This window comes from Microsporum canis, genomic scaffold (genome assembly GCF_000151145.1).
Source record: "Microsporum canis CBS 113480 supercont1.6 genomic scaffold, whole genome shotgun sequence".
Lineage (NCBI taxonomy): Eukaryota > Fungi > Ascomycota > Eurotiomycetes > Onygenales > Arthrodermataceae > Microsporum > Microsporum canis.
Window position 1 is genome coordinate 2571616 of NW_003299164.1, and position 27448 is coordinate 2599063.

The 27448-nt window shown below is 49.4% G+C and overlaps 13 protein-coding genes across 13 annotated transcripts in view; 8 read left to right on the plus strand and 5 right to left on the minus strand.

Moving 5' to 3' along the window:
• The window catches only part of MCYG_07092 (conserved hypothetical protein), a gene marked incomplete at both ends in the record, with an annotated part of 2794 nt that extends 1587 nt beyond the window's left edge, over positions 1–1207 (plus strand). The window contains one exon of the mRNA XM_002845082.1: positions 54–1207. Within this exon, the coding sequence (XP_002845128.1) occupies positions 54–1207 (1154 nt within the window). The remainder of the gene's footprint in view (positions 1–53) is intronic.
• A 761-nt stretch (positions 1208–1968) lies between these two features.
• On the plus strand, positions 1969–2735 carry MCYG_07093 (40S ribosomal protein S18; the record flags this gene model as incomplete). Its single annotated transcript, XM_002845083.1, has 3 exons — positions 1969–2031; positions 2187–2352; positions 2434–2735. 3 exons carry the CDS (start codon positions 2028–2030, stop codon positions 2729–2731), a joined length of 468 nt encoding a protein of 155 aa, XP_002845129.1.
• Positions 2736–3304: 569 nt separating this feature from the next.
• On the minus strand, positions 3305–4988 carry MCYG_07094 (carboxypeptidase Y; the record flags this gene model as incomplete). The annotated part of the gene is made up of 2 exons (XM_002845084.1): positions 3305–4470; positions 4529–4988. 2 exons carry the CDS (start codon positions 4986–4988, stop codon positions 3305–3307), a joined length of 1626 nt encoding a protein of 541 aa, XP_002845130.1.
• A 675-nt stretch (positions 4989–5663) lies between these two features.
• MCYG_07095 (UPF0023 family protein) lies at positions 5664–6698 on the plus strand (the record flags this gene model as incomplete). The annotated part of the gene is made up of 1 exon (XM_002845085.1): positions 5664–6698. One exon carries the CDS (start codon positions 5664–5666, stop codon positions 6696–6698), a length of 1035 nt encoding a protein of 344 aa, XP_002845131.1.
• A 235-nt stretch (positions 6699–6933) lies between these two features.
• On the minus strand, positions 6934–7680 carry MCYG_07096 (uncharacterized protein; the record flags this gene model as incomplete). Its single annotated transcript, XM_002845086.1, has 1 exon — positions 6934–7680. The coding sequence occupies one exon, from the start codon at positions 7678–7680 to the stop codon at positions 6934–6936; it is 747 nt and encodes a 248-aa protein (XP_002845132.1).
• Positions 7681–9231: 1551 nt separating this feature from the next.
• MCYG_07097 (conserved hypothetical protein) lies at positions 9232–10993 on the plus strand (the record flags this gene model as incomplete). Its single annotated transcript, XM_002845087.1, has 2 exons — positions 9232–9424; positions 9519–10993. The coding sequence occupies 2 exons, from the start codon at positions 9232–9234 to the stop codon at positions 10991–10993; spliced, it is 1668 nt and encodes a 555-aa protein (XP_002845133.1).
• A 935-nt stretch (positions 10994–11928) lies between these two features.
• On the plus strand, positions 11929–13752 carry MCYG_07098 (glutamate decarboxylase; the record flags this gene model as incomplete). Its single annotated transcript, XM_002845088.1, has 5 exons — positions 11929–12170; positions 12233–12260; positions 12328–12963; positions 13044–13582; positions 13638–13752. The coding sequence occupies 5 exons, from the start codon at positions 11929–11931 to the stop codon at positions 13750–13752; spliced, it is 1560 nt and encodes a 519-aa protein (XP_002845134.1).
• A 164-nt stretch (positions 13753–13916) lies between these two features.
• Positions 13917–15403, minus strand: MCYG_07099 (C6 zinc finger domain-containing protein; the record flags this gene model as incomplete). The annotated part of the gene is made up of 3 exons (XM_002845089.1): positions 13917–14726; positions 14791–15132; positions 15191–15403. 3 exons carry the CDS (start codon positions 15401–15403, stop codon positions 13917–13919), a joined length of 1365 nt encoding a protein of 454 aa, XP_002845135.1.
• Positions 15404–16120: 717 nt separating this feature from the next.
• On the plus strand, positions 16121–18031 carry MCYG_07100 (carboxylesterase family protein; the record flags this gene model as incomplete). Its single annotated transcript, XM_002845090.1, has 6 exons — positions 16121–16255; positions 16328–16520; positions 16569–16662; positions 16714–16822; positions 16885–17341; positions 17403–18031. 6 exons carry the CDS (start codon positions 16121–16123, stop codon positions 18029–18031), a joined length of 1617 nt encoding a protein of 538 aa, XP_002845136.1.
• Positions 18032–19563: 1532 nt separating this feature from the next.
• On the plus strand, positions 19564–22869 carry MCYG_07101 (conserved hypothetical protein; the record flags this gene model as incomplete). The annotated part of the gene is made up of 2 exons (XM_002845091.1): positions 19564–19734; positions 19804–22869. 2 exons carry the CDS (start codon positions 19564–19566, stop codon positions 22867–22869), a joined length of 3237 nt encoding a protein of 1078 aa, XP_002845137.1.
• A 342-nt stretch (positions 22870–23211) lies between these two features.
• Positions 23212–24215, minus strand: MCYG_07102 (cytochrome c peroxidase; the record flags this gene model as incomplete). The annotated part of the gene is made up of 2 exons (XM_002845092.1): positions 23212–24034; positions 24106–24215. 2 exons carry the CDS (start codon positions 24213–24215, stop codon positions 23212–23214), a joined length of 933 nt encoding a protein of 310 aa, XP_002845138.1.
• A 442-nt stretch (positions 24216–24657) lies between these two features.
• On the minus strand, positions 24658–25277 carry MCYG_07103 (conserved hypothetical protein; the record flags this gene model as incomplete). Its single annotated transcript, XM_002845093.1, has 2 exons — positions 24658–25133; positions 25241–25277. The coding sequence occupies 2 exons, from the start codon at positions 25275–25277 to the stop codon at positions 24658–24660; spliced, it is 513 nt and encodes a 170-aa protein (XP_002845139.1).
• A 179-nt stretch (positions 25278–25456) lies between these two features.
• Positions 25457–27235, plus strand: MCYG_07104 (tetratricopeptide repeat domain containing protein; the record flags this gene model as incomplete). The annotated part of the gene is made up of 4 exons (XM_002845094.1): positions 25457–25736; positions 25841–26110; positions 26223–26873; positions 27162–27235. The coding sequence occupies 4 exons, from the start codon at positions 25457–25459 to the stop codon at positions 27233–27235; spliced, it is 1275 nt and encodes a 424-aa protein (XP_002845140.1).
• Positions 27236–27448: the final 213 nt, after the last annotated feature.

Consider the following 27448-nt stretch of genomic DNA (forward strand, 5'->3'; position numbering starts at 1 on the left):
GCTACACTTATTCGTTTTTTTTGAGTGCACGGCTGTATGCTAACCACCTACAGAACTTAAATATAACAGGGTAAAGAGGTACTACTTTGATAAGGAAGCTCAGGTACAGCAACTGCAAAACACTGTTGCCCACCAGCGTATGTCTGCCTCCAGAACTGTGTTGGATGATAACGAATATGCCACCCGCTTGGGCCGTCTGGACGGCGCCATTAACAACCTGTCGTTTAACATCCGCAAGGACTGGAAGAACATACCTCCGTGGCTTCAAGGTGTCGTTAACGAAGATGCTCATACAGTTGGCACAAAGGAAATGACCGCTGTTGGGCGGGCTTGCCTTACGCGCTGGATCGTGGATGAATTATTCGACCGATATTTCCACCCCGGACTGGAGCCCAATCTCAGTCGCCAGCTCAAGCAGATCGAACGCAACGTTCGACGGATGGGCAAGTTCGTCACCGAAGAGGAGCAGGAGAACCATCTATCTAAAGTCTCCTCCTGGCGTCGCACCACCCTTGATGGGCTCGGTGATATTTTCCAGAGTAAACTCGCGGACGACCACCGAGCGCTCTTGACTCGAAACCTGGTTGAGAAGCTTACAGCCAGCTTGGAAATGAACCTAAAGACCCCGCCTCCGCCTGGTCTTGAAAATGGCGTGGCGATGATCGTTGAGCTTGCGGTCGGCATCAGTGCAAATATCCCCCTGGAATCAAGAGATATCTCCATCGACTATTTCCTCCCCGGCGCCACAATTGCAGAGTCGCATATGAAAATCGAAACCACTCTACCGCCTCTCTCCAACCCGGGAATGGAGCCACGTCTGGCCTCGGAGCCATCCTCTGCCGCAACAGACAGGGTAGACCAGTCGTCAATCAAGGGTATCGAGGCGGCCATCTCCTCGTCCGAGATACAGGGTGGAGATGATAAGGACCCAAACTTCCCCATTCAGCCTCAACCCGCCAGCCAGGGCCGCAAGAAATCAGTCTTCGGTTCGTTAATGGGCAAGAAACCACACCCTGGACCGGGTAATCCCGTCGATGCCATGCGGCCGCCGTCGGGCCATTTCCGAGAACGCGAGGAGGCCATCGAAGCCGCTCGTGAGAAGGAAAATGAAAACCGTATCCGCTTCGCGGCTTTTGTATCCGTCGAGGTTCGGAGCAAGGGAGCTGGCAACGTCATTGTCAAAGCACCCGTCTATCCATTCTCATGATTCACGATTCTATCTATGAGCCGCCTACCGATTGCCTTTCTTTAACTCGGCCCCTCTGAACTTTTTTCTTATGCCATGCTACCGACAAAAAAAAAAAAGATACGATCTCTTCTCTTCATTTACTTACTTTCCCTTTGACGTGGATCTGGTTTTCTAACCCAGGCAGTATATGTATATACATACATGCTTTTTTGCTCTTCTTCTGAAGCGGATACCTTTTCCTACCGTAGCGGAACTAGGGATATTTTTTTGTTGGACCTTTTTCTCGTCTTTTTAACCCGACAGTGTTAGGCTACTTTGATACTCCAACATAGACCTTATAGGGCTGACACTGATCCAACACGGAATATTTTATACTGCTATTGATAAATACACTACCTTGAATTCTTGGGACGCCAGGATATTACTGCTGGTTGTTGTCTTGTAGATACCAGACGTACCAAATCGCTTCCTCTATAATCTCAGCTACACCGTAGCTCTATCACCTTCACGCTCAAACCTTTCAAAGAATCTAATATATCGCCATCAACTGTATGATACCATTATCTATAACGCACTACATCTACTACCATCTATGTATCTCATGGTCGCCAGCCAATCAGAGTCCGTACATCATGTGACTCTTACATAATCCACCAAGCGAACGTCTTCACACAGACCAACCCAAAAACGGACTAGCGCCATTTTGAATCCCACACAAAAAAACATCGTGAGGAACTCGAAACTTCTTCTTTGCGACTTTCGACCGCAGCGGCAGCATCTCTGTTCATCTCAACAAAAGCGCCAGACGGCTGATTCGATATTTAATATATCGCCCAGCATGTGTATGTTCACGCCCTTACCACCCTTCTCCTCCCTGCTCTTTACGACTGCCGCGGAAGCCTGGAGTTTTGGCGGGCAGTCGCGTCGGAGCTACAAGCAGACGAACTTGGCTATCAATCGATGGAATACTGACGGGACGGTGGTGATGGTGATATAGCGCTCGTATCCGGCGAAAAGTCGAACTTCCAGTTCATCCTCCGTCTTCTCAACACCAATGTCGACGGAAAGCAAAAGATCATGTATGCCTTGACCAAGATCAAGGGTGTCGGACGCAGATACTCCAACTTGGTCTGCAAGAAGGCTGATGTCGACCTCCACAAGCGGTATGATACTTCCTCTCGCCTTTTGAGCCGGTGTGTTTTGCATATTTCTTGACTTACACATGTTTGTCCTGTTATTCGTAGTGCTGGTGAAATCTCCTCTGAAGAGCTCGAGCGAATTGTCACCATCATCCAAAACCCAACCCAGTACAAGATTCCTACCTGGTTCCTCAACAGACAGCGTGACATCAACGATGGCAAGGACAGCCAGGTTCTTGCTAACCAGATGGAGAGCAAGCTCCGTGAAGATCTGGAGCGACTGAAGAAAATCCGTGCCCACAGAGGTCTCCGTCACTACTGGGGTCTTCGCGTCAGAGGACAGCACACCAAGACCACCGGCCGACGAGGACGAACCGTCGGTGTCAGCAAGAAGAAGGGTTAAACGTGCTGTCTTTGGCTCCTTTTATGTCGGCGGGCGTACATGGTCGAGGGGTCATGAGAGAGGGAAAGGGGAAAGGCATCTTTACTCTTTATGCTTGTTGTCTCTCTTTTTTTTTTTTGAGTACGTGTGCGCCGAGCGGGTTGTGTGAATGAATTGAGAAATGTCACTCATGAACGGCGGAAACTGTTTTCTGCTCGGGGAAACAGACGCTTCTTCAAACTAACTCCTCGCCTCGGGATCGCTGGCCCCTCTACTGCCCACGGCGGCGTTAGTCTGATGTATGAAACAAAAAAAGAGCGATAATATATGGGGATTATCCCGTTTCAAAACAGTCATCTATTCCTTTGTGTCAAGCCATTGCTTCTTGGGTTTACAATCATAGACCTAACATCCTATTTATCTATTTGTAAAAGGTAACCGTCACCCTATAGAGCTCTAATCTCGGCTATACAAAGCTATTCAGCAAAAGGGGGATCATCTATCCCTGGTAAAACAACAATCCAAACAAAACGATACAACAACAGGCAAAAACAAGTACAAGACATTCAAAGTATGACATATCCGACAGACGGCCTAACGCCATTCACCCCTGAGCCAGCGGTTGAAAAATTCCAAACTGGCTTCGGGCTGGTTGAGTGGCACCATGTGGCCGGCGCCGAAGATACGCATGAAGGTGAAGTTGCCGCTGGACTTGACCTGGCCGATCTTCTTACCCTTGCTCTTGTTGTCCACGATCTTAAGGTCGTTCATCTTGGCATCGGCGAACTTCTTGTGGCCGGGCCATTCAAGAGCGTTGGTCCAGGCCAGGTTACCGAGCCAGTTGCAAATGAAATCGGCGTCGCCAGCATAGATTAGGACCGGGATTTTCTCGAGCAGGCTCGGGACAAGACGGTGGTAAGGCTTCATCCAGTCACCGTGGAAGAGGAAGTCACGGTTGATACCGCCGTTGCAGCTCTCATAAGACTCTACTTCTACGCCCAGAGCCTTCATGACGGACTTTTGATTGAGCCATTCGGTAATAGTGTTTAGTTGAGGATAGCAGAGAGATGACATATCCTCGCATTTGGAGCGGACATCATAAGGGTTCATGCCGGTCTGTTGGTAAGGGCCAATGATGGCGCTGTTGCAGTACATGGCAGCTGGAACGCAAACCCAGGCAGACTCAGAGCTGTAGCAGGTCTCAATCAAGGATAGACAGCGTTCGAGGGAGTTGTCCATAGACCGGCAGGTGCCTTGGTCCAAGACAGCGGGATAGCCACCATCACCACAGGCCATAGGACGGTACTGGGGGTACTGGGTCAAAGGGTCAGTCAGTCCGTTGCCGATGAGGACGGACTTGAGATTGATGTTGGTGTTCTTGTGGGAGAGAATTTCGGAAGCAAAGACCGGGATATAGTGTCCAGCATAAGATTCACCAGAAATGTGGAAGTCTTGAGTGGCATATTCGGGGAACTGTTTGAAGAACAGGGTCAAAAGGGCATAGATGTCCTTTCCGGCAGCGACGGTGTCGGAAACGGACGAGCCACTGTAAGAGAAGCCAACATTGACTGGCTGGTCAAGGAAGATGACTGATGCATTGGAGTTCCAGGAGTAAGGGTTGGGGACGATCTTGAGGTTCTTGTCGATTGTAGCAGGGCCCAGCTCGAGGAACAAGCCGGTCAGAGAAGAACATCCAGGACCACCGTTCAGCCAGAGAACGACGGGGTCGTTCTTGGGGTCATTTCGAGACTCAAAGAACCCTATATTATTGACGGTTAGCTAAGACTGATCCTCAATAAAAATGGCATGGTTACGAACAGTAAAAGAGATGTTTATCCGTCTCGTTATCATCAAGGTAGCCGCTGTACTGCTTGACACCGGGGTCGATACCAAGCTCAGCTGGGTCGACAGCCTTAACTCGGAGATCGTAGCTCTGGAGCTTGCCATCGATCTCTCTGTGCTTCTCCCCATTGGCACCCTGAACCCAGACGCTCTCGACATCGGCTCCACGCACGACATGGTCCCATTCGGAGTCAGCACGGCGAGTGTGCTCCTTGGGGACAGAGATAAGAGGGAGATAGTGCTTGAAGTTGGTCTTCATCTCGGACCAGAAATGGGTAATGCCCTCCTCAAGGCCAGACTCGAACTGCTTGAGGGTCTCGTCAAAAATGGACGGCGCAGGCTGCTGCTGTGCAGAGCCTTCTGCCTGAAGAACCTGTTGTTCCTGGGCGGCTGCAACGGCAGCACTGGCCAAAAGGCCAGTCATAAGAAGCTTCATGATGGGCTGTTTTTCTTTTCTTCAATGTTGCGGATGGTTGATGATACCAGAGAGAGAAGAAGAGGAAGAGGATGAGACGAGGAGGCCTTGAAGGCTGGGGAAAGGTGATCCTCTAGCGCCGGATGACGTTAGCGATCGATGCCGTCTAGGGTGGAGATTTTGGCCGTGGAGCCCTTGGATGACTCTCTGGAGAAACCTCCACAGCTTGCTGCAGACACTGTGATATATTCCCTTGTATCCAAAAGGACTCGCTATGAGCAAATGATTGCAATCTTTTGGTTCTCACGATAATAAGAATCAATACAATAAGCAAGTTGAAGATGAAAAACGTTCCAAAAACGGTAAGTCTCGCGTGACCTAACTTACATAAACTTATTATGTAATGAAAACTGCCAACGGACTATCTATATATCCGTTAAGACGATAAATATCGTATAACACGTGACTCATATTATCAACTTGTGTCAAAAAGAAGATATCTTGATATAACTGACGATTTATTTCATAAAGACACAGAAGAGATCAATAGAGGGATCACAGGAAAAACACCGCCAAAATGCCGATGATTATGCAGCCGTCCAATCAGATAAAATTCACAAACGTCTCCATCGTAAGGCTAAAGAAGGGTGAGTCGTTAAAAGGGGAAGAGAGATCTATACAGTTCAACTAATTCAAATGACCGTAGGAAAGAAAAGATACGAACTGGCCTGTTATAAGAATAAACTGCTTGAGTATCGCTCTGGGGCTGAAACGGACCTGGACAACGTCCTCCAGATCCCCACCGTATTCCTCTCAGTATCTCGTGGCCACACTGCCCCAACAGCCGAGCTGGCCAAGTCGTTTGGCAAAGATTACAAGACCGAGGATGTCATTCAGGAGATCTTGCGCAAGGGTGAGGTACAGGTGGGCGAAAAGGAGCGTCGGGACATACTCGATCGGGTCGAGAAGGAAGTGCTAGAGATCGTTTCTGCCCGACTTGTCGACCCAGTGTCGAAACGCGTTTACACCACGGGGATGATAGGCAAAGCATTGGACCAGCTAAGTGCGGCCAGCGGAAAGGAGCAACAGCAGCAGCAGCAGCAGCAGCATGAAAGTAGTCCCCGGCCGACCAACGAGGGGGAGGAAGGTGATGAAGAGGAGATGGCGAAGAAGGCAGCAGGTCTGACGCTCACACCACGGAAACCTCTCTGGACGGGTGTGACGACCTCAAAGTCAGCGAAGATCCAAGCTCTCGATGCAATGAAGGCCCTGATCGCTTGGCAGCCTATACCAGTGATGCGAGCCAGGATGCGCCTTCGTATCACCTGTCCTACGTCCATACTGAAACAACTCACCCGATCAGCGGTGTCATCGGCCGCCCCGTCTAGCAACACAGGCAGCGCGCCATCGTCCTCATCCTCGTCTTCAAAGAAGGACAAAGGCAAGGGCAGGAAAGGTAAGAAGGCTGCTGAGGACGAGGAAGAAGACACCGAAGACCCGAGTAAGCCTGCTGCCGGGTCTACCGGAGCTGCGACGGGGACGGTCAAGGACCGGATCCTCAGCTACCTGGAACAGATCGAGTCGCAGGAGGTGATAGGCGGCGACGAGTGGGAAGTCCTGGGCTTCGCAGAGCCGGGGGCCTTTAAGGGACTGGGTGAGTTCATCGGCGGAGAGACCAAGGGGAAGGGCAGAGTCGAAGTCATGGACATGGCCGTCACCCATGAGGAGTAGCCATGCCTCCTTTACTCTACGCATACACACGATTAATGAATGAATGTCTCCTGTATTGACGAGAATCATGGTCTATCGTAACTCCATGCTAAAAACAAAGCCAGTGTATCCTCCCAGTGCCATGTTCTAACATGCCCGTACTCCGTAGTTATATGTATGTATATAATAATAATAATAAATAAGAGGAAGCAAGGACATAGAATAAGAAATAGGCCGTGTGTATGTCGTTAAAATCTCATGTCTCGATGGCATTCAATGCATGGTGCAGGTCTGCTGCCGTGAAGGCTGTCGTCCGCTTCAGTCTCATCACCGACGGTCGTTGTTGATATTGATGAAGCTGCTGCTGCTGCTGCTCGTCTTCCGTGAGAGAAGTAAGAAGAGTCGACGAGCTGATGTTTACTCCATCAGAGCTCAGGATCGAGGTAGTGTTCGAGCCTTCGTCTTCATCTTCATCCTCGACGTCGCCAGGACGTCTCACTATCACCGTCGCGGTCCCGGCAGACTCGCCACTGCTGATGCTCCCCCGTCTCGATGGCATAGCCAGCGGAGAGACGGACGAGTCGGTGGACCGTCGTCTGTGGTCTTCAGTCGCCTTCACAATTGAGTATGCCGCCAGCACTGCCAGGTGCTTCTTGTCGACCGGCCCGCGGTACTTTGGGCGTGGGATCTCGTGTGCCTTGTAGAGCTCGATCTTGGGCCAGGGCTCTTCGCTCTTGTTGCTCTTCCGTTTCGACGGCCGGCTGAGCAGTGATTTGATGATGCCTGTACGGATGGAGCGGGTGAACGAGCGAGCCCTCTTCGTGGTCGCCTGCTTCTGGTGGTGCTGGTGATGCTGGAGATGCTGCTGTGGTACCGGAGAGACAGCGGTGTGCTCTCTTGCTTGCTCAAGCCGTTCAGCCAGCCTAGAGGAAGAAGCAGCCGGACTCAACGAGACAGGACGCGAGCTGAAGATGACTCTCTTCACTCTTTCTCGAAACCCCATTCTGGAGGTGCCACTCATGAAGATATATATGTGTGTGTATTATATATCTGTACGGGATTGGAGATATCCAGAACAACGACGAACGACCAACGGGCCAATGCAACAAAAACGACTAACAATGCAGAAGAACTGGAAAGAAATAGCTCAAGGCGGCCTGGTTTCCATGCCTCTGAGCACAGAAAACAGTAGGAAATCGAGACCGCTCGGGGCGAGCAACTGCGAAACAGCGGCAACAGGCTGGATCCTGACAAACGAAACACAGGGGCTTCTCTTCCAACCGACCCTAATTACTCAATTGATTAACGATAGAAGACGACGAAGGATATGAAGAAGAAGAAGAAGAAGAGAAAGAGAACACCCTCCCCAGAATTATTGGAGTTGAGAAATTATTAGCCATCGAAGAGTTGAAAACCTTTTTGCCAATTTTTTCCCGTTTCTTCTCGGCCTTCCATCCGGTGGTCGAGATGGAACCAGGGAGTCAAAAGAGACCATGGATATGGATCCTCTAAGAGCCCGCCACATCGTCTGCAGCCAACCAAAGAGGAGGCGGATGTGAACGGCTGGGCGAGTTGACAGTGACAGCGGCGGGTGCCCAGCTGGCATGGCAAAAGATCTGGCCGTCGGGCTTCTTTTCTCCTGCGGTATTTTCAACCGGTGGCGCAGCTCGCGAGGACGATATGGAGTAGTTGATTACTACTATATAAGTTACCTAACGGCTAGGGGCAACTATTTTAGAGAGCTACTGGGTTGTGGGCTGCACGATTGTATCCTTTATACGGAGTACATATAATCGTCCGAAGGCTATAAATATACATCAACTCCATACAGCTACGCCAGCCAATGCTTCCGTTGCATCACGAAAAAAAAAAAAAGATATTACAAAGGAATGGTATGACAACGGCAGCTGGTCAGTTGACAGCATTCGACCGGACTTTCGCAGCCCTTCTATTGGCAGAGAGCAGAGCTGACGGATCCTGGGCAAAAGCTACTGCAGCCAAATTTTGCGATATGCCGCTGGTGCGACATACATAGTACGATTTATGCACAGCATCAGGCCTGGTTTTTTGGGCCTTAACTGGCGAATTCGTGGCAGCAGGACGGCATGGCTATGCCGTCCTTTCCCATTTATCTAGATATCTTTGCTTGAAGGGACTCCCTGCTTGTCTCTACTGTACGGAGGTAGAGAATGGGAATATACGGCAACTCAGAAGCACATTGGATTTTTAATGACCTCACTCGCGCCACATGAGCCATACTGCAAAGACGGCTTCGACACCCTTCCTGCTATTTCTGGGCCTTTTCTTTGGCTACCGTTCTGTGTACAAAGACATGAAAAGGTATATAGGCCTAGGGGTGGGCAGCAGCTATACATACCACATACCCCCTAATCTATTGCAAATATCGGTTGGCTCAGTCACTTCGCCAGGCCAGGTGCTGTTATCAGTAGTAAGTAATAACTAGATTTTTTTTTCTTTTAACGTGAAGCCAATTCATCCAGCATATCAAGCTGAAGGGAACCGGCTTCGCCAGGTCCGGCTGTCGCCAGCAAACATGATATCGGGACAAGGCTCGCACTTTGCGCAAGTTAACGTGGGGAAGAAGAAGAAGCAGGGCAAGGGACGCCATCGGCTGGCGCCCCCAGCCGCTAAACCAGCCGCCGCCAACAAGAGCCCGGCACAGGTGAGATCCGCTATTCTAGCAGATGCGGCACCCAGCGAGAACAAGGCCCCCGTTGAGAAGCCTCGTCCGCTATCTTTCACCCAAGGTTGAGACTGCCTCCTCTCCAATGTTAGATTGTACATGTACATGCCAATACATACTTACCATATATAATGCAGCAGCGGCAAATAGCAGCAGCCATGCAAGGGGCCCGTCAGATGCGACAAGTGGCTCGCACGAAAGTACAGAGCTTGCACGAGGAGCCCATAGTCATCCGTCCCCGGCTTGGTCCGCGGAAGACTCTAAGATTGGCGTGCATAATGACCGAAACGCAGCCTCTAAAGCCGCCGCCAGCGCAGCCTTCCTTGGTAAGAAAGACTCACATAAGGAGCAGGCCCACTCGCCTCTATCTAGCATGCGAACCACGGAGAACCCCCGGAGAGACTCTTCGACACTGGGAGTGACTCACCGGACAGAGGAGCCGACCATCGGCGCGTTCCCAGAAGCCGCCGATAATGCTCCATCCACAGACAATCACGAGGCGATTGACACGGCCGAGGAAGAGGAAGAATACAAAGAAAACGAGTGGGAGGACGGCGTGGTCCATGACAGTACAGGCAGTAACACTGCAGAAGCCGTGGAATCAAATCCGGCCGTCCCAGCGGTCAAGGAGGAAAATGAATGGGTCAAGGAAGAAACCGACGAGACTCCCCAGCACAGGGCACATACCACTCAAAGACACTCTGAAGTGACCGAATATCTGCCGGAAAGCGCAGTAAGTGGGGTGTCAGGGAAGCAAATTGAGAGGAAGATCGAAAAGGACACTGTCGAAAAGGAGATCATTGAGAAATCGGTTGACAAAGCTGCTTCGGAAGACGTGGCAAAACCAGTTAAAAAGCCTAGCTATGCCGCCATGGTTGCAAAACCATGGGAGCCGTCTCCACCTCCAGCTGCTGCTACCCCCGTCGCATCTGAAGTTGAGCATACACCCAAAACTCCGCCAACGGTTGCACCGCCGCCCCCGCCGGCTCAGACTCAAGCTCCTGATGCGTCTACAGTTCCAGCAACAGTTCCAGCTCCGGCTGCAGCTCCCGTTCCCATTCCTGCTCCTATTCCGGCGCCTTTAATGAAGCAAGAAACACCGGCTACGGCCGAGAAATCCGAGCAGGAAGAACTTCCAGATACCACGAGCCATGAGGACATGCCTGCAACGAAGCAAGAGGTACCTACCGTCGAAAGCCTGGGAGTTGCGACGCCTGCAGTCCCAGTAAAGTCCCCCGAGAGGCTTATTCCCACCGATCCCATAGTTCCAGGCAAAGTTCCCGCCCTGGCGTCTGCAGAAGACCAAGTGAAAGCAGCAGTAGCAAGCTCAAGTGCTATCAAATCTCCGACCAACAACGAAGCCATTCGGAAGCAGGACAAGGCACAGACATCTCAGCTCACCCACCAGCAAAAGAAGGAGGTAGAAAAGGAAGAAAAGGCCAGGGAAAAGCAAAAGGCCAAAGAACAAAAAGCCCGCGATAAGGAGTTCAAGAGGAGCCAGAAACATTTGCGAAAGGGATCAACGTCCCATCTACCGCCGGGCAATGGAGGAGCAAAGAGACTCCGCCTAAGGGATAGAATCATGAATCGAATTGCGAGGCTCCTGAATTAATGAAAGTGATACAGTATCGTGGGTTTGTATTCCTGCTTGGCTTTTTGATGTCCGCTCTTCCCGCTGGTTCGAGTCTTTCTGATGCGGAGTCATTCGGCCTGTATAGTACTATGTAAGTAGTCAAATTGGTAGGGATTTATACTGTATATGTATATGCCCTGCCAGTCCTGAATATAATATATGCATAGTTTCGTTTGTAAGGAGAAAAAGGAAAAAGAAGGCTGGCAATCTTCCAAGTACATCCAATCGCTGACAACGCTTCGACGCTTCTATCAGTTGAGAGGATGCATGGCTTTTCCTTTCCCCCCTGTCAGAATCTGGTACCAACCAAGCTTTGCAAGCCACAACACAAGCTTTTGCCAATTATACGAGAGGCCGGCCCATCGACTAGGCTAGAGTTGGTGAGAAGATGGTGGTGGATAAACACATGTCCTCTTCGAACCAGTTATATTGTTGAATGTCGGAGGAACTGTTCGAGATTAAGGAGTTGGGAACGCACGAAGGGGAAAATCTTGCTCCTCCCGTAATGCCAGGTAAGATATAATAACCGTGTATTATGTGGCATGGTTGTGCATATACATATGCCATTCCCACCACAGAAAACACGCGTTAACCCCTGTAGTTATATTCTCAACACCGCCACAATCCTCCAATCTGCAGCGTTAGCTCTGCCATTTACCCCTCCTTGATATGCATACAGCGAGAGAGGTTAGGGAGGTGAGTGAAAGCCTGTGGGGTTGGGCAGGCGATTTTGGTGGAGAGAAGCAAGTGAAGGTGACGAGTCAAGGAGCCTTGCTTGGACGACGCATATATATCACCGACTGTTCGCTCTCTCGGGAGACTTGCTCTTCTTTTAGTAATTTCTACTGTCAAGGAGTAGATAGTATAGCAATCTCTTGAGCTCTCAAAAAAGCCCCTCTCCTCCCCTAGTCACCATGGTCCACATATCCAGGGTCCGTAAGGATTCAGTTGCCTTCCCTCCTAAGCTCCTCAAGCGTGTCGACACCATAGACCTCGATGAACCACAGGATCATGACTTTTACTCTAGCGTCTATGGCTCTCGGTTTGCGGCAGAAGACCTTCCCACCGATGAGATGCCAGAAAAGGAGATGCCCAAGGAAGTTGCCTATCGAATGATCAAGGATGAGCTCAGCTTGGACGGCAATCCCATGTTGAAGTATGGCCTCTTCCCTAACTATATCGTGTTCCCCTGGCTAACTGTGGTTGATGTTTAAAAAGTTTGGCGAGTTTCGTCACCACGTACATGGTAAGATCGATTAATTCGGCGAAAGCTATGTCAATACCATAGACTAACACCATCGGGGCCGTTTTAGGAGGAAGAAGCTGAAAAGCTCATGACTGAATCGTTCAGCAAGAACTTTATAGATTATGAGGAATATCCCCAATCAGCTGATATCCAGAACCGCTGTGTCAACATGATTGCACGTCTCTTCAATGCTCCTGTTGGCGAAGGTGAGCATGAGCACGACCATGCCATGGGCACTTCGTGTATCGGGTCTTCTGAGGCTATTATGCTTGGAACTCTTGCGATGAAGAAGCGCTGGCAGAACCGCCGCAAGGCTGAAGGGAAGGATTTCTCTCGCCCAAACATCATCATGAGCAGTGCTGTCCAGGTCTGCTGGGAGAAGGCCGCCAGATATTTCGATATTGAGGAAAAGTTCGTCTATTGTACCAACGAGAGGTACGTTCTTGACCCCGAGGAAGCTGTTAGCCTTGTCGACGAAAATACCATTGGTATATGTGTGATTCTTGGAACTACTTATACCGGTCAGTACGAGGACATCAAGGCCGTCAATGATCTTCTTGTAAAGAAGGGCATTGACTGTCCTATCCACGTTGATGCTGCTAGTGGCGGCTTTGTGGCCCCCTTTGTCAACCCGGGACTCGAATGGGATTTCCGCCTTGAAAAGGTCGTGTCCATCAATGTTTCTGGGCACAAGTACGGCCTAGTTAGTCCCCCCCCTTCCTACCCCCCATTTTTTGGCATTTTGCTTGTCCATTTGGTACTAAGTGTCCACTTCTATTTTAGGTCTATCCTGGTGTCGGATGGATTGTCTGGCGGTCAACCGAGTATCTTCCGCAGGAGTTGGTTTTTAATATCAACTACCTCGGAGCCAACCAGGCTAGTTTCACCCTTAACTTCTCCAAAGGGGCTTCTCAGGTCATTGGCCAGTACTACCAGATGATCCGGCTCGGGAAGCGTGGGTATCGCTCTATCATGCTCAACCTCACACGTACTGCGGACTATCTCGCGGCCTCTTTGAAAGAACTTGGATTCATTATCATGAGCGATGGCAAGGGCCGCGGTCTACCACTTGTCGCCTTCCGCCTCCCCCCAGAGACAGCAGAAAAGTACGACGAATTTGCTATCGCTCATCAGCTCCGTGAACGTGGCTGGGTTGTACCAGCATATACGATGGCACCTCATAGCGAGAAGCTGAAGCTTATGCGCATTGTTGTTCGAGAAGACTTCAGCCGTAGCCGCTGTGACAGTCTGGTTTGTGATTTCAAACTTGCTCTAGCTCAGCTAGAGGAGATGGACAAGAAGTCGCTGGAGAAATACCAGGAGTGAGTACATGGCTCCTTTGCTTTGGTCTTGGGTAAACTGACAAGTCTTGATTAGATACTCCCGCCGCAGGGCTTCAATAGTCGGCAGGGCTGCGAATTCCACCACAGCCTATGAGGAGGAAGACCACTCTCTCCAAGGAAAGACTGGGAAGACGCATGCCGTCTGCTAGATATGGACGTAGCAAGGTCGAATCATTCATACTTATATGCTTTTTCAATGTTAGCCAGCTTTAAGATATGGTTCTAATTTGATGTCCACGCTCAATATAAAAATTCTGGATATGGCATCGAGGCTATTTGAATAGTATCTGACAATAAAGATGAGCCTAGTCCCTTATAACGAAACTTCAGCATCTGTAAATCCGGAGGCAATAGAGGGGAAGGTAAGCAACTCCAGGAGCTGGGCATCGGCCCCAGGGGTAAGGTAGATGCATATAGCCATGCATTCTGCCCTGATCCTTCCCTCGACCCAAGGCTCCCAATGTGATATCAGGCACATTATACCCATCCAATGGGCTAGTATAACGAGTGCTTTTGTGTCTTTGACTCTTAACAATTCGATGAACCGAGGGTCTAAGTGACCTAGAAAGGACGAAAAGTATCCGGCAGTTGATTTACTCTTTTCCATTTCAAGCATAGTGCTTACCACCTGAAGTGGTTTAAAATATGGGCTCGTTTCAGAGGTGGTAGAGTCAGTTATTCCACAGAAATCTGCTAATTTCGGATGCATGCCTTCTCTGCCCTGCAGAGTACCATTCAGCAACTCATCGTGCGCTTGCTCTGCCGCTTGGAATGCAGGACCCCATATACTCTGAGAAATGAAGGGGCCACCAACTTCTAGGAGGTAAGGTAGGCCGTTTTGCAGGTAGACCCAATTCATGGCTGAGGGATCGGAAGACAAGACCCAAGAGTCACTGGGCGTGAAGTTCTCGGGGCACATGCAGTTGACAGCCATAAGCATGCATGTGGTCAAGAGGGCGTCAATATTTGCCGGGCTAACCTTGTAGCAGAGAGCTCTTCGGTACGATTGAATGGCTCTTTGCCAGTGGTGGGCTTCTGCAACTTCTCGAGCCCTACAAGAAGGAAGCATGCGGTTGAGATGTAGGAGCGCTACACCGATGATGGTATGCATAACATGCGGGTTCTGATGAAGGAGTTGTTAGAAGAGAAAAGGGATATACGAATCTTGCCTAATAGGTACAACTTACAGAAAAAGCAACATGTATTGCCTCTGTCCGCATAAGCTTGCGGACTGTAGGAGATGAAATTGTTTCTACAGTGTTGTTTACGAAATGCCGAAGTGCTAGGACTATCATAGGCCTATCAGACCCCGGCATGCTCTGCATGCGGTAGTCTGAACCTGGTTGCATACTTAACGTCTCCGTGATCTTGGTGGTCAAGTTATCAAGAGACATGGAAAACATGGCCATGCTCGGGTGGCCCAAGAGGGCAACGGTGCCTATCTCGCTGTCACTGCTGAGAGATGCAGGATAGCAACATGAAACACCATAATTGGAGCAATTCCGGCATCCAGGCTTTTTTTCGTCGCACTAAGGCAGAAATCTTTAGTCATTGTTGAATTTTCTGGTTGAATAACTATCCACGTACCTTGACCCTGCGTCTCTTACATATAAGGCAGCCTGCCCTAGACTTGCGGTGGGACCGACGAGGACGAAACTCGGAAGCTTTCCTCTTCTCTGGTGCCGGATTTAGAATCTGGCTTGCTGCTGGTTTGTGGTTCAGTCTCACTCGGAAGACCGTCTGCCACTTGCGGGCGTCATCTGGAGTAGAAGACGTGCTGGACGAGTTACCCGAAGTCATAACTAGTCATGCAGTCTAGTTCTCAGTACTTCTCCGTTATCCACAACAGATGTGCAGCATGTACATCCATCTCATGCTTGTGTGAAGCCGGGGAGCTGGTGTGAATATATCATCCGGAGTTGACTAGCGGAAGACGGAAAGTTGCTCGTATTTAATTTTTTCTTACTTTCCAGCCGCAGCAACACTAATTATTCTTAATGCAACGACTCAGCCTCGACCGTATCAACACATCAGTGACCATCACGCTTGATATACCATTCTCTACCGGGGCATCTTCGAATACCCATGTTGATTGGCCACTATAGTTGTTTACCCATTATGTAGTTAGATAACTAACTACAATCCTAGCTGGAACATGAAGAGGGCACGTCTTAGGGCGGGGACGGAAAGAAATATGCCCCTTGATCCTCAGCTAGTTTGTCTAGAAATGACAATTTTGCCAAGGGATTCGTATTTGCTTCAAGATGGCGGAGCAAGCTGAGATGCTCCAGCTTGCTCAGGTCCAGCAAAGATGCATCTAGCAATAGGAGATGCGGACTCCAGGCGCATCTGCAATCTATTTCCTACGGCGAGGAAGAAGAGTAGTCCAACTGGGCTATACAGTGACGATCAGGTTCGAAATCGTGGAATATAAAGCTGTCCAAATATCCTTTGATATCCAGGTCAACATGCACACACACACACACGCAAATAGTTCATCATCGAACCAAGATCACTATGTTTACCAAGCTGTTTACAGTCGGCCTGGTGGCTATATCCTCTCTACACGGCGCTTTTGCCTCTTCTGAACTTCCAGTTCTCAACCTTCCTTATGGAAGATGGAGAGCAGCCAGATATGACAAGGTTGCGGACGTAAGAAAGCTTCACATACAAAGCAGAGCTCATAAAACAGGAGAGACATGTTATGCTTACACTCTCCTCTAGGTCTATACATTTCGCAACATCCGTTATGCAGTTCCCCCCACTGGTCCCTTACGCTGGGCCAAACCAGTGAGGCCTATGACCCCAGAGTCAGAAATCCAGGATGGTTCCTACGGGCCACCCTGCATCCCTGGGCCGAATGCGCCTGGATCCGGAATCCCGGGGTACGAAGAACAACAAAAGACTTCTCGTGAAGGTTCGTCCTAGTTCCTTTCTCTCCATGGGCGGCTTCTGACTCCAGTAGACTGCCTATTTCTTGACGCCTACGTTCCTGGAAAAGTGTTAAGAGATCATGGAAGTGATAAATTGCCTGTTATTGTATGGATTTACGGCGGAGGGTATGTTGATATTTTCAAATTTAAGGTCACCATATACTTACTACCGTGAAGATATTCGACTGGATCCAAAGACCAGATAATTGAACAAGGAATATATGATGGTACTAGCCTTGTACATCATGCCGCAGGAAATGCCATTGTCATTACCTTCAATTACAGAGTAGGTTTCTCACTTCTACCTTCTAACCACTATAGAATGTGGGGGACTAATAGTTGGGGTAGTTGAGCGTATTTGGCTGGTTGGCTGGAACTACGATGGAAAACGAGGGATTACCCAATGCTGGCCTTCATGACCAACGTGCCGTTTTGGAATGGGTTAGAGATTATATCCATCTCCTGGGCGGGGACCGCGATAGAGTCAGCGCCTGGGGAGAATCTGCTGGAGGGGGTTCGATACTAAGCCATCTCATCGCATATGGAGGCCAAGCTGACCCTCTCTTCCAACGTGCCGTTGCCCTGAGCCCTGGCTTTGGCTTTCCCATCGACCGCAAGGGCATGGTTGAAGATCAATTCCAAAACTATTCCTCAAGAGCGGGCTGTGCTGGGAAAGGCCTATCTTGTTTGAGGGCAGCTAATATTTCTCGTTTAATCGAGGCCAGCTATGATGGGTTAGGCCAGGTCGGCCCAACTCCTGATGGGAGGGTACTTATGCACGTATTCTCTGTGGAGATGGCTAGAGGTGAGCACTATCAGTTGGAGAAACACATAGAATCTCAATTGACAAACTGTCTGCGTTATAGGAAAGTATTGGAAACATCTTGACTCGCTGGTTGTATCCCATGTTTACAATGAAGGTGGTCTATTTGTCGGCACAGATAGCACTTTGGACTCCCTAGCTGATTTTCTACAATCGTTGTTTCCATCATATGCAACCAAAGCCGTTTCAACCCTCAAGGACCACTATCATCTGAATAAGCCTTCCAACGAATCTGCAACAACTATCGGCTCCAAGCTTGTCCGTGACGCCCTATTCGCTTGCAACATACGTGATATCGTACGGGCATATCCGAAGAAGGCTTATCTCATGCAGTATTCTCCCCAAGCAGCTACTCATGGCGCAGATGTTGCCGCTCTGTGGTACTCTCCCACGGTATACAATGCCAGCATCCCATTGTTTATCGGATACCAGTCATACTTGCTTAGCCACGCCATCACCGGCAACCCAAACACCCTCCGAGACCAGGCTATTAATCCACCAACCATTTCCTGGCCACGAGTTGCCGGCACTGATACTGAGAAATTCCAGAATACATTGGATGTGGTGGACACGGGATATCAACTCATCACCGATGAGCAAGTCTTAAAGAGTTCTTGCGATGTCTGGAAAAGAGCTCTTCTAGATGTTACGGAACAAGGAGGCTACCTGTAGGGGCATCTAGATAAAAACTACTAAGTAGCTATTCTATAGGCAGTCGCTCCTTTCTTCCAATCATACACACTCTCAGCATATATAATATATGACGGAGTTTATCATTAATATACATTCCTCCTTAAGGTAATGAGCAAGTATGTATCTTATATATATATATATATATAGGCATATAAGATTATAAAAGGGCCTTTGAAGTTGAGCTTAGTGTAGTTATCATCCAGTCATCCCTGAACTCCTTGAATAACTAGCAAAAATCTATCCACCCCCCGATTCTTGTAGTTATAACACTGGCCGGGACCCCCATATAACCGTTAGTTAAGTGGTTAACTAGGGCTGAACATGTGACCAAAAGTAGAACATCAAAAAAGCCCAAACTGCTATTTCTCTACAAAACACTGCGTACGAGACGATAAATTCTGGAATACAGGTGAGTATCAAGTGTGCTTCGTTATGGTGACACACAATGACTACAACTGCGTACGAAAATAGAGAAAGATGATCACTAAGCCTCCGATCCAGCTATGGACGACACCATCAGTTATGCATCTCTCAAGGGGTCACGTTTGTTACTGTGGCCCTGAAGTCCTTTTTGGCTGAACAGCTCAAAGATACTGGCGATATAGCGGCATTTTAATCGGGAAATTAACTCAGCGTACCCAAAATGAGACCAGGAAGCTATACTCTATATTGCACCAGCTTCCCTGGTGCTGGGTAAAGCGAATCCGCTATTCCCTAGGCCATGTGGCTCTCGTCAAATACCCCGAATGGAGCTGTCGGAAAACACCACATCCGAATAACAAGGGACAAAAACACTGACAGCATGAGGGGGCTACCAGTTTCAGTGCCCTTCACAGGCTTCAGCGGTGTGCCCAAAGCCTTCTATCCCCCTATTCATATACCGGATCCCGTTACATAACAGGAATAGACAACAGATGGCGACTGAACTTCCTCAAGCCGGATTATCAAACGATTAAGGATTGTGGCAGGGTTTGCTAGGCCGGAGCTCAATATTCTTCATAATACCCGCCTGTTGCAAATGATCTAGACTTTCGTCTCCTTTAGTTTCTTGGTTCATTCTTATACCCTTGAAGCCGTGCATTGTTCTGCCATCTCTTAGGCAAGACAAAGAGCACATTTGCTCTCTTCATACTGGATTAAAAGGCGGCCAGCTTCCTCTGTGGCTTAGCCCTTGATGAGCAATGGACCAATCTCGATGGTAGTTTTTTCGCCTTTATTCCCAGGTTACCGCCAGTTCGCCCATCTTTCGTCGCACTGGCATTCCGTTGTATACTCATTGTTGATCTCGGCTGAACAATGACTATGTATTCGCTACCTTTAGTAGTGGAAGGGCCCTGCCTTGTATGCATGCTTTTTCCGTCCTGTATTTTTCAACCTATTTAATCTCAGGCCCTCCGCAGCTTATGGTGCTTTATAGCATCATATTCAATATTTGTTAAAATGGCATAGACGATAATCATTTTTCGTCATATGTCCATTCTTTCTGCATTCCTAGCCAAAACCAGGCCATAATGGCCAGACCGGCCTCTCCTAACGCCAACTACCCAGAAATAAACGAGTATTTTCCGAATTTCGATTTCTCACTACTTACTATTCCACCGCCGGACTGGGAGCTATATGACATCCCTGATAAGACACATTTGCGCAACCGTGCCTTTGACCTGAAAACATTTAAGAGATTGGTAAAACACCACTCCTGGGGCTTCGACGTTGTCATCAAAGAACGAAAAACGAAAGAAATTCTTCTTCAGGTATTAAAACGGATTATATATAACCACGAGACTAAACATCGCCCGAGTTGGCACCAGTTTGTCAGTCGAGACTGTGATTCCGGCCCTCGACTTTTACGCCAGTCGTATAATCCACCGCAGTTCAGCCGGAGAATACCTAGGGGGGTCCCGGAGTGGAAATATTCACTTCCCGAGGAAATAACGCCAGCGACCGCCATGGCTCAATCAGATGCAAATGCCAGAGAAGAGAGACCGCTGCCTGATGCCTCTGTCTCAACCCAAGCTTGTGAACCTCTACGGCCTGCTCCTCGAGATACCATAATTCCTCTCAGACATCGACCTACTGCGAGTTTTCCTTCCCACCAGAACCCTGTTATCAATCAAGATTCGACCAACCCGGGCTCAAGCCAAAGGCGTGGCACAGCCAGCCGGTTCCTCCCAACCACAAGGACAGGAATACAAGGCCATACCACATGCTCTCCAGGATATCAAGCACTAAAAAATATACGTACGGCCACCAAAGTACCTCCCACACCTAATCAAAGCCAATTGGATTACCTTCTGCGAAGGTTTATTTCACGTCGCGCTTACGGGCTTTTAGATAGTCCTTTGCACAATGAAATTCCATCAGCACAGATTCGCTTCATCAGGGATTCCGTGACTGGGCCAATTATAGGGGCAACAACATTTTCCCACCTCCGACTTAGCGTGTCTGAAGACCGAACACATATATTCTTTGATGACCAGGGGGCTCTTTATCCGTTCAGATGTCGCGGGCCTCTATCTCGTAATGGGATTTCGGACGTAGTAGATTGCATTATTGTTGCAGGATTGTTAACCCACGCCGGTTCAACCACAGTCGACAAGACTGCCAGGCTTAATCGAGCCAAAATCTTTAGTCCACCCGAGAGTGCTTTCATACACGCCTTGAGAGATTGTTCCAATGATATATTATCAGATGATTCTGTATCAACAGTGAAGGAAAGGTTGTGGGATACCTATAACCAGCATTATCAACCAGACCTCTCGTTCGCCGAAAGGCCTATAATGGACCCGGCCCGAATCTGGGCAGCTTTCACTGGGCCATTTGCTCAATTTCAATTCAGCTATACGGATAATTATGTATCCTGCAGCCACAGTGGTGGAACAACAGAAAGTGTTACTTGCCGAAGGACTGTTGCCAGCGTGGGCTACCAGGATAATGATAATAAGGGGGTTGAAGTTTCTGCTCTCCTGCAGCGCTTCTTTCGGAATAACACAGCTTTTAAGTGCCCTAACGGGGTAAATTCATGCTCAAGGAAGCGTGAGCGATTATTTGAATCCACTCCTTTTCGCCTTGTTATCCAACCTCATAGGCAATCCAGGATCCTAAATACTTGTGCTTCCGCAATAAAAGTGCAGTTTGCCAATACAGATGGTGAAATGATAGAGGAGGAATATATTTTCATTGGTGGCATCTACCGTGATGAGAAAAACAGCATGGCACATCACAGGTTATGCTGGAATGACAAGGATAATGAGTCTGATGGTGGCCGGTTTCTACAGATTTACGATGCGAGCCAGATATCTGGAATGGTTCCCGGAGGTATTAGGCCACGCAACCCATATGAGATCGCACCGAGTACGTGGTGGGTTAATGGCTATCCGGCATTGCTCTTCTTTGAGAAGATCATACACCCACCCGAAGGCCTTTCAATTAATGAACCAGGCCATTCTAGCAATAGAACCCCAACTCCTATTCGTCCAGCAAAGAAAGATAACCACTCGCATAATTATATGGTGCCACTATCGAAGACGAGGCAACCTGCTACACCATCGCATACGACACCTCAGTTAACCAAAATACGGACTCTCACTGGCTCAATACGAAGAAACCCTGAACCCACCAGCCCATCAGGTAGAAGATATATGAATGAGGTTCAGTCAAATGCACACTACAACCCTACTGGATCATCTAGGCAGGTAAACAATACCAACCATGATAACGCGTCACGGATGGCCCAGGGCCCCTATACGGCACCTAGGTTTGATACAACAATCAATTCTCGCTCACACGCCAATGGAAGGTCACAGGCGGTGTTAACTGGTGGTCAACCGTATCAAGCCACCAATCACCCACCTTCAATGCCTATGTCTAGTACGCCTACCGATGCTCATAGTCATATGGACAATGACGATAGGCCCAGTTTAGTGCCAGCCAGAGGCCACCGGGATAATAACCACCAGCGATATCATAGCCCAGCGATATCCGAATTGAACACTCCCATCGACCGTCATGTTCCTAGGGGCTATGTACTAAGTCCCGAGTTTTCAGCACACTATCCAACTGATGCATATGAAGAAGCCTTAACTACACTTGATACACCCACCAGTGCCCACCGTCAGATAAATCATCGGCCCGGTTCAGCATCAGCAAACCAAGAAAAGCAAAGACCACCCAGCATCGAAGTACTCAGCAGCCCCCTCTCGCCTGCAGGCGGTAGAGCAGAACCGGCAGTGGTCATAAATCCCCAGGCTGTTAACATCTACGATGCACCCCGTTATCCGCCCCCTATACACTCTCCCAACATGCTTCCCGGCCCCTCATGGGCTGCAAATATAAATGGTGAGATAGATCCGCAGCCACCCATACTTACTGATACACAGACGCCGGGAGCTGCAAATACAGATGCCATATCGAGCTCCGCGGTGGGAATAAACCCGGAAGACCTCGAGGCATGTAACTGGGCATTTGATGAGTTCCTTCACAACGATACTCTACTCTACCATATTGAGGATCCCATGGATGCCAACTCGGCCATAGCTATACCCCAACCTCCTGACGACTTGTTCAGCCCAGAGGGCCAGGTCGAGAACACTGACATGACATCCTTCACGACGGATGAGGCATGGCTGTCCCAGTGGGATGTAAACGGGGTGGCCTCGAACGCGGGTGCAACGCCTCTGGTGGAAGATACACTTCTGGGGGCTCCGATGGTGGGTGATGCTACCAGCGGCAACAGCTTGAAGAGAAAGAGCTCTATCGGGGACGGCGAGTGGCCACCCTTTACAGGTGAATACGGAGACCAGCTCAAGCGAAGAGGCTGATTACTATAGACGTGTCCTCGTAGCCAATTTCTATATACAACTTGCATGTGAGTGTATTTTTTTTAGCGTATACGACCAACTCGTGTTCAAGCAAGTATTATACATATAAAATAGAGATGTCACTTTCCAAGATATGAAAGGCCAATAGATTGTAAGAGCTTTCTTTTTTTTATTACTATATAGTTACAGGCTGATCCCCCAACTTCTATCGCTCTAGATGTTGTTTTTCTCTAACTCGACTCTTCCTCTATATATCGGGATAAAACACACGCACTCCAGAGCAAGCAACGAGAGAAAACGATGAGACTAGGAATAAGGAGAAAAGAAGAAGAAGAAAAAGACTTAGAGATGGGCTCTGGGCGCCTGATCGGGAGCAGTTGGCCTGTCGCTCTTCTTGGGCGCAGAGACGTATCCGCCCCGGACGTTGTCTGTGTTGATGACCTCGCCCCGGGCGTTCCTCTTGATGCCCAGCTCCATCAGCTTGTCGAAGGCCTTGGAGAAGTGATCGAAGAAGAGCTCCTTGTCCTCGGCGTACCTGTCAACCCACATGGCGAAGTCTGGGTCCGAGAGCAGGGCCATATCAGTTGGCAGCATCATGAGCGGCTCGTCGCGTTCCTGCTCAGGGACGTCCTCGTCGACATAGTTGAACTGCTTGGTCCCGTTGGACAGCGTACGGGGCTTCCACTGCAGGTTCTTTAGCAGGCGGAAGTACTGGTTCGAGAAGCGGGTCGGGTTGTTTACCCAGGGCCCTTCAAAGCCGCTGCGGTCCATATGCGTGCGGCCCAGGTTATGTGCGCCGGAGAGGGCCACGATCTCCTGGTCGTTGAAGCCCATGCGGTAGAAGATGTGTCTGATATGGTCGCTTCCCTTGGTGGCGTCGGGCAGGCGACCGCGAGGAGGCACCTTTGAGTCGTCGACAAAGTCTGTCCGGCCGGGCAGCCACTTGATATCGGGACCGCCCATCTCCTTGATGGCGACGACGCCGGCGAGCGTCCAGAGATCTGAGTATGTGATCCAGGGGTGTTTAGCCTTGATGGGCTCGAGGAATGCGCGGCCGTGTTGGAGGCCGGCGTTGGCTGGGTCGCCTCCCTCAGCTTCGTAGCGCATGCCAGCACCGTTCGAGCCGCCTGTGTCACTCTCGATGTCGTACGTGCCTGCAGAGTGCCTGGAAAGATGCCAGTCAGATCAAGCAGACCAAGCAGAGGAAAGAGGGTGTGCAATCGCTGTTGGCCTTACCATGCCAGCCGGACGAAGACGGGGCCAGCGCTTCCATCGTCGTACCCAGGCTGCTTCATCTGGGCAGCTATATCACGCCTGACGGCGGCGAAGTCCCCCTGCTTGCTCATGCTGCCGGGCAGTAGACAAAAATAAATAAGCTGGAGTTATAGAGACTGGCTGGTTTTACTGGAGAGAAACAGGAGGAAGATGGAAGATGCTCTTGTTTGATGGTGAAGGAAAATACTTATTTATACGCCGGACAAAAGATTTCACATGGTATGTAGAGTGTTATCAACCGGTTCCACCGTCTCTTCTTCTTCTTCTTCTTCCTCTTCTTCTTCTACTTCTCCTTCTTTTCTTCTGCTGCCTTTTTTTTTTTCGAGATGCCGAGGTCCAAAGGAAGCCGCCGTTGCCATCGAATTAAACATTATAAAACCGACCAACCATCGACGATTCCACCTTTGCGCCTCATTGCGGCCTTTCTCTCTTCTGGAAGCAAAAGTTGACCTTGGCTTCTTGCTGTTTCTTCCTGTCTGCATACTTCTATGCCCGGGTCGGCTGGGAGATGCATCATATCGTCTCGCTTGCTGTCTTCGTCTTCTCCAGCTGCTCGATCCTCGCCTTCATCCGCGATACCGTCTCCATGGCACACCTGGTCAGCTCCTCGATGTCCTTCCGGTGCTGCTTCTCCATCAACGCGATGCGCGAGTCTTGCTGCTCCAGCTCACTCATCAGGCTCTTCTTCTGACCTCGCTCGAGCGCCAGGATGCTGTCGATGAAGTTGTAGATCGGGATGGTCTGGCTGTTTGTCAGGTTGCCGGCTTCAGCCTGCTTGGCGATATATATGATCGACGCCGCCATGTCGTTGGCCACAGCGAGGATGCGCGCCGTCTTTTCGGCAGAGGTCATGGTCTCCAGGCCGGTGAGGCTCAGGGCACCGCCGCTGCTGCCGTAGGAGTGGTGAGGCCTGTATTGCTCGAACATGCTGGGCCGGAGGCGAGTTACAGTGAAGAGATCCGTAGTCTTGTAGGGTGTAAGAGTGTAGGCTGGCAGACTGTAGACTAGGCCGCACGCTGTTTATATCCCGTCGGATGAGGCCTTGGACCTTTGTCTAGACGCTCTTGCCAGCATCATGGCCATCCCTGAGACAAACCCATCTCCTTAGACGGGCCTCTTTCTTCATCTTCCATCTTACAACCAGCAGTAATAAAGGGCAAAAACGCAGCAGCAGGCATGAAGTAGGACAAGTCACGTGAAGATATTTATTCAGTCTTTGCGGCTTAAAAAGAAGAAGAAGAAGAAGAAGATAAAGAACAACGGAATAACAGAGGAATAACAAGGAGACAGACAAACAAGGAGACGGAGAGCCATGGGCCGCATAGAAGAACTCCCAGATGATTTCGATGAATCTCTAGACCTCAACAAGGCGCCCGTCTTCACCCCGCCTGCTGCTAAAGAACCGTCCTTCCTACCATCAGGCGAAACCCCCTTTGGAATAAAAAGGGATGCCTTGCCTAGAGAGAACGCTGCCGCTCCGGCCATGCCACCGGCCATGGAGTCAGTCAAGTCTCACACCGCGGACGAGATAATAGAGCTCATGAACCAGACCCCTCTATTCATGACAGACGTTGAAAAGGCGCTTCAAGCCGGTGCGTCGCTCTTTTATTTTTTATGTATAAACAAGAGAAACAAAAGAGATGAAAGAAGACGTGGAAGAGAGTTACTTACTTTATTCCCCATGACATATCAACAGAAGGCGAGAATGCGCAGTTGGACGCCATCCGCGCCCTCCAGAACGAAGGCACACGAGCAGACAACGCACAACGGTTCCGCGAAAATGGAAACGACTTTGCAAAAATGAAGCGGTGGAAGGACGCAAAGGAGTGCTACACAAAGGGCCTCTCGACACTTACCATGGAAGACAGCTGGGAGGAGCCCGCAGACCCCCGGGTAGAGGCACGAAGGCTGCGGGAGATCGAAGAGGCTTGCTATATAAACAGAGCCCTATGCAACCTGGAACTGAGTATGGCAGGTCCTTTGTCCTACGACGAGAGTATATCGACGCTAATAAGAGGTTTTTATAATTTTTTATTTTTTTGAAAAAACGGCAGAAAACTACAGATCTACGACTTTAGACTGCGCGTCAACGTTAAAGCTGAATCCGAAGAATGTCAAAGCATTTTACCGCTCGGCTGCCGCCCTGCTTGCGCTCGACAAGGTGGCCGAGGCGGACGATGCGTGCGCAAGGGGTCTGCATCTCGATAAGTTGAACCAGCCTCTCCAAGCTTTATCGAGGAAGATTGTAACCCGGAAGGCTGAACTCGAGAAAATCGCTGCTCGGAAGCGAGAGGAACGAGAGCGAGCAGAGAAGATCCGCGTTACTCTCAGCACTGCCCTGGCAGCACGCGAGATTTCCGTGAGGGAAACTGCCCAACCGCCAGACATGGAAGACGCAGCGATGAAACTATCCCCTGACCCTTTGTCTGCAGAGAGTACGCTTGTCTTCCCCTGTGTTTTACTCTATCCGATGCACGCACAGTCGGATTTCATCAAAGAGTTTGCCGAAACAGACACCATCGCACAACATCTAGAGTATATTTTCCCGCTGCCTTGGGACCAAAGGGGCGAATATACCATCGGCTCTGTTGACTGCTACATGGAGACCGTTACAGGCGGGATGATTAAACCTGGAAAGAAGGTCTCGCTGCTCGAAGTTCTGGGTGGTGGGAAAGTTGAAGTCGTCGATGGCCTGGTGCGAGTCAATGTCGTGCCAACGAAGATGGCGGGTAAGTGGATTGCGGAAATGAAGGCAAGGAAGAATGCCTCTTGACCGAATGGATATTATATCCACAGTTCGTCGGGAATCCTATTTAAAATAAGCGGCCCCTTGTTCGAATGTACTATGTAACACATACATTATATTCCTAAATTTTGGGGAAACACTCTGGAATCATGCTAAGCATCTATCCAGGTGAAGAAGGATCTATATTTCCTAGAGGCTGCAGGGTTGGATTGCTTGAGATGTATGGAATATCTACTCGCATATACATTGCTACCTGATAGACAGTTAAAAGGAAAAGAGACAGAAGCCCTGTCGAATGGCCGTGGTATTCATCTCAGCTCGAAGGGCCTGTACAACTGTATATAGGTCAGTTTCATACTAAGAAAGACAATCCCGCCCTTTATATGTATATGTAATGTTTATATCAAACAGCCAACCAGAAGAAACATATGACAACACCAGAATATATATACCCATGTACCAAAAGATGACCAACAAAAACCATGCATACACTAGCGCCTCCCATAATATCCTGTTTACGAAAGAAGGGGAATGTCAAGATGTAAATATAGCAAGGGC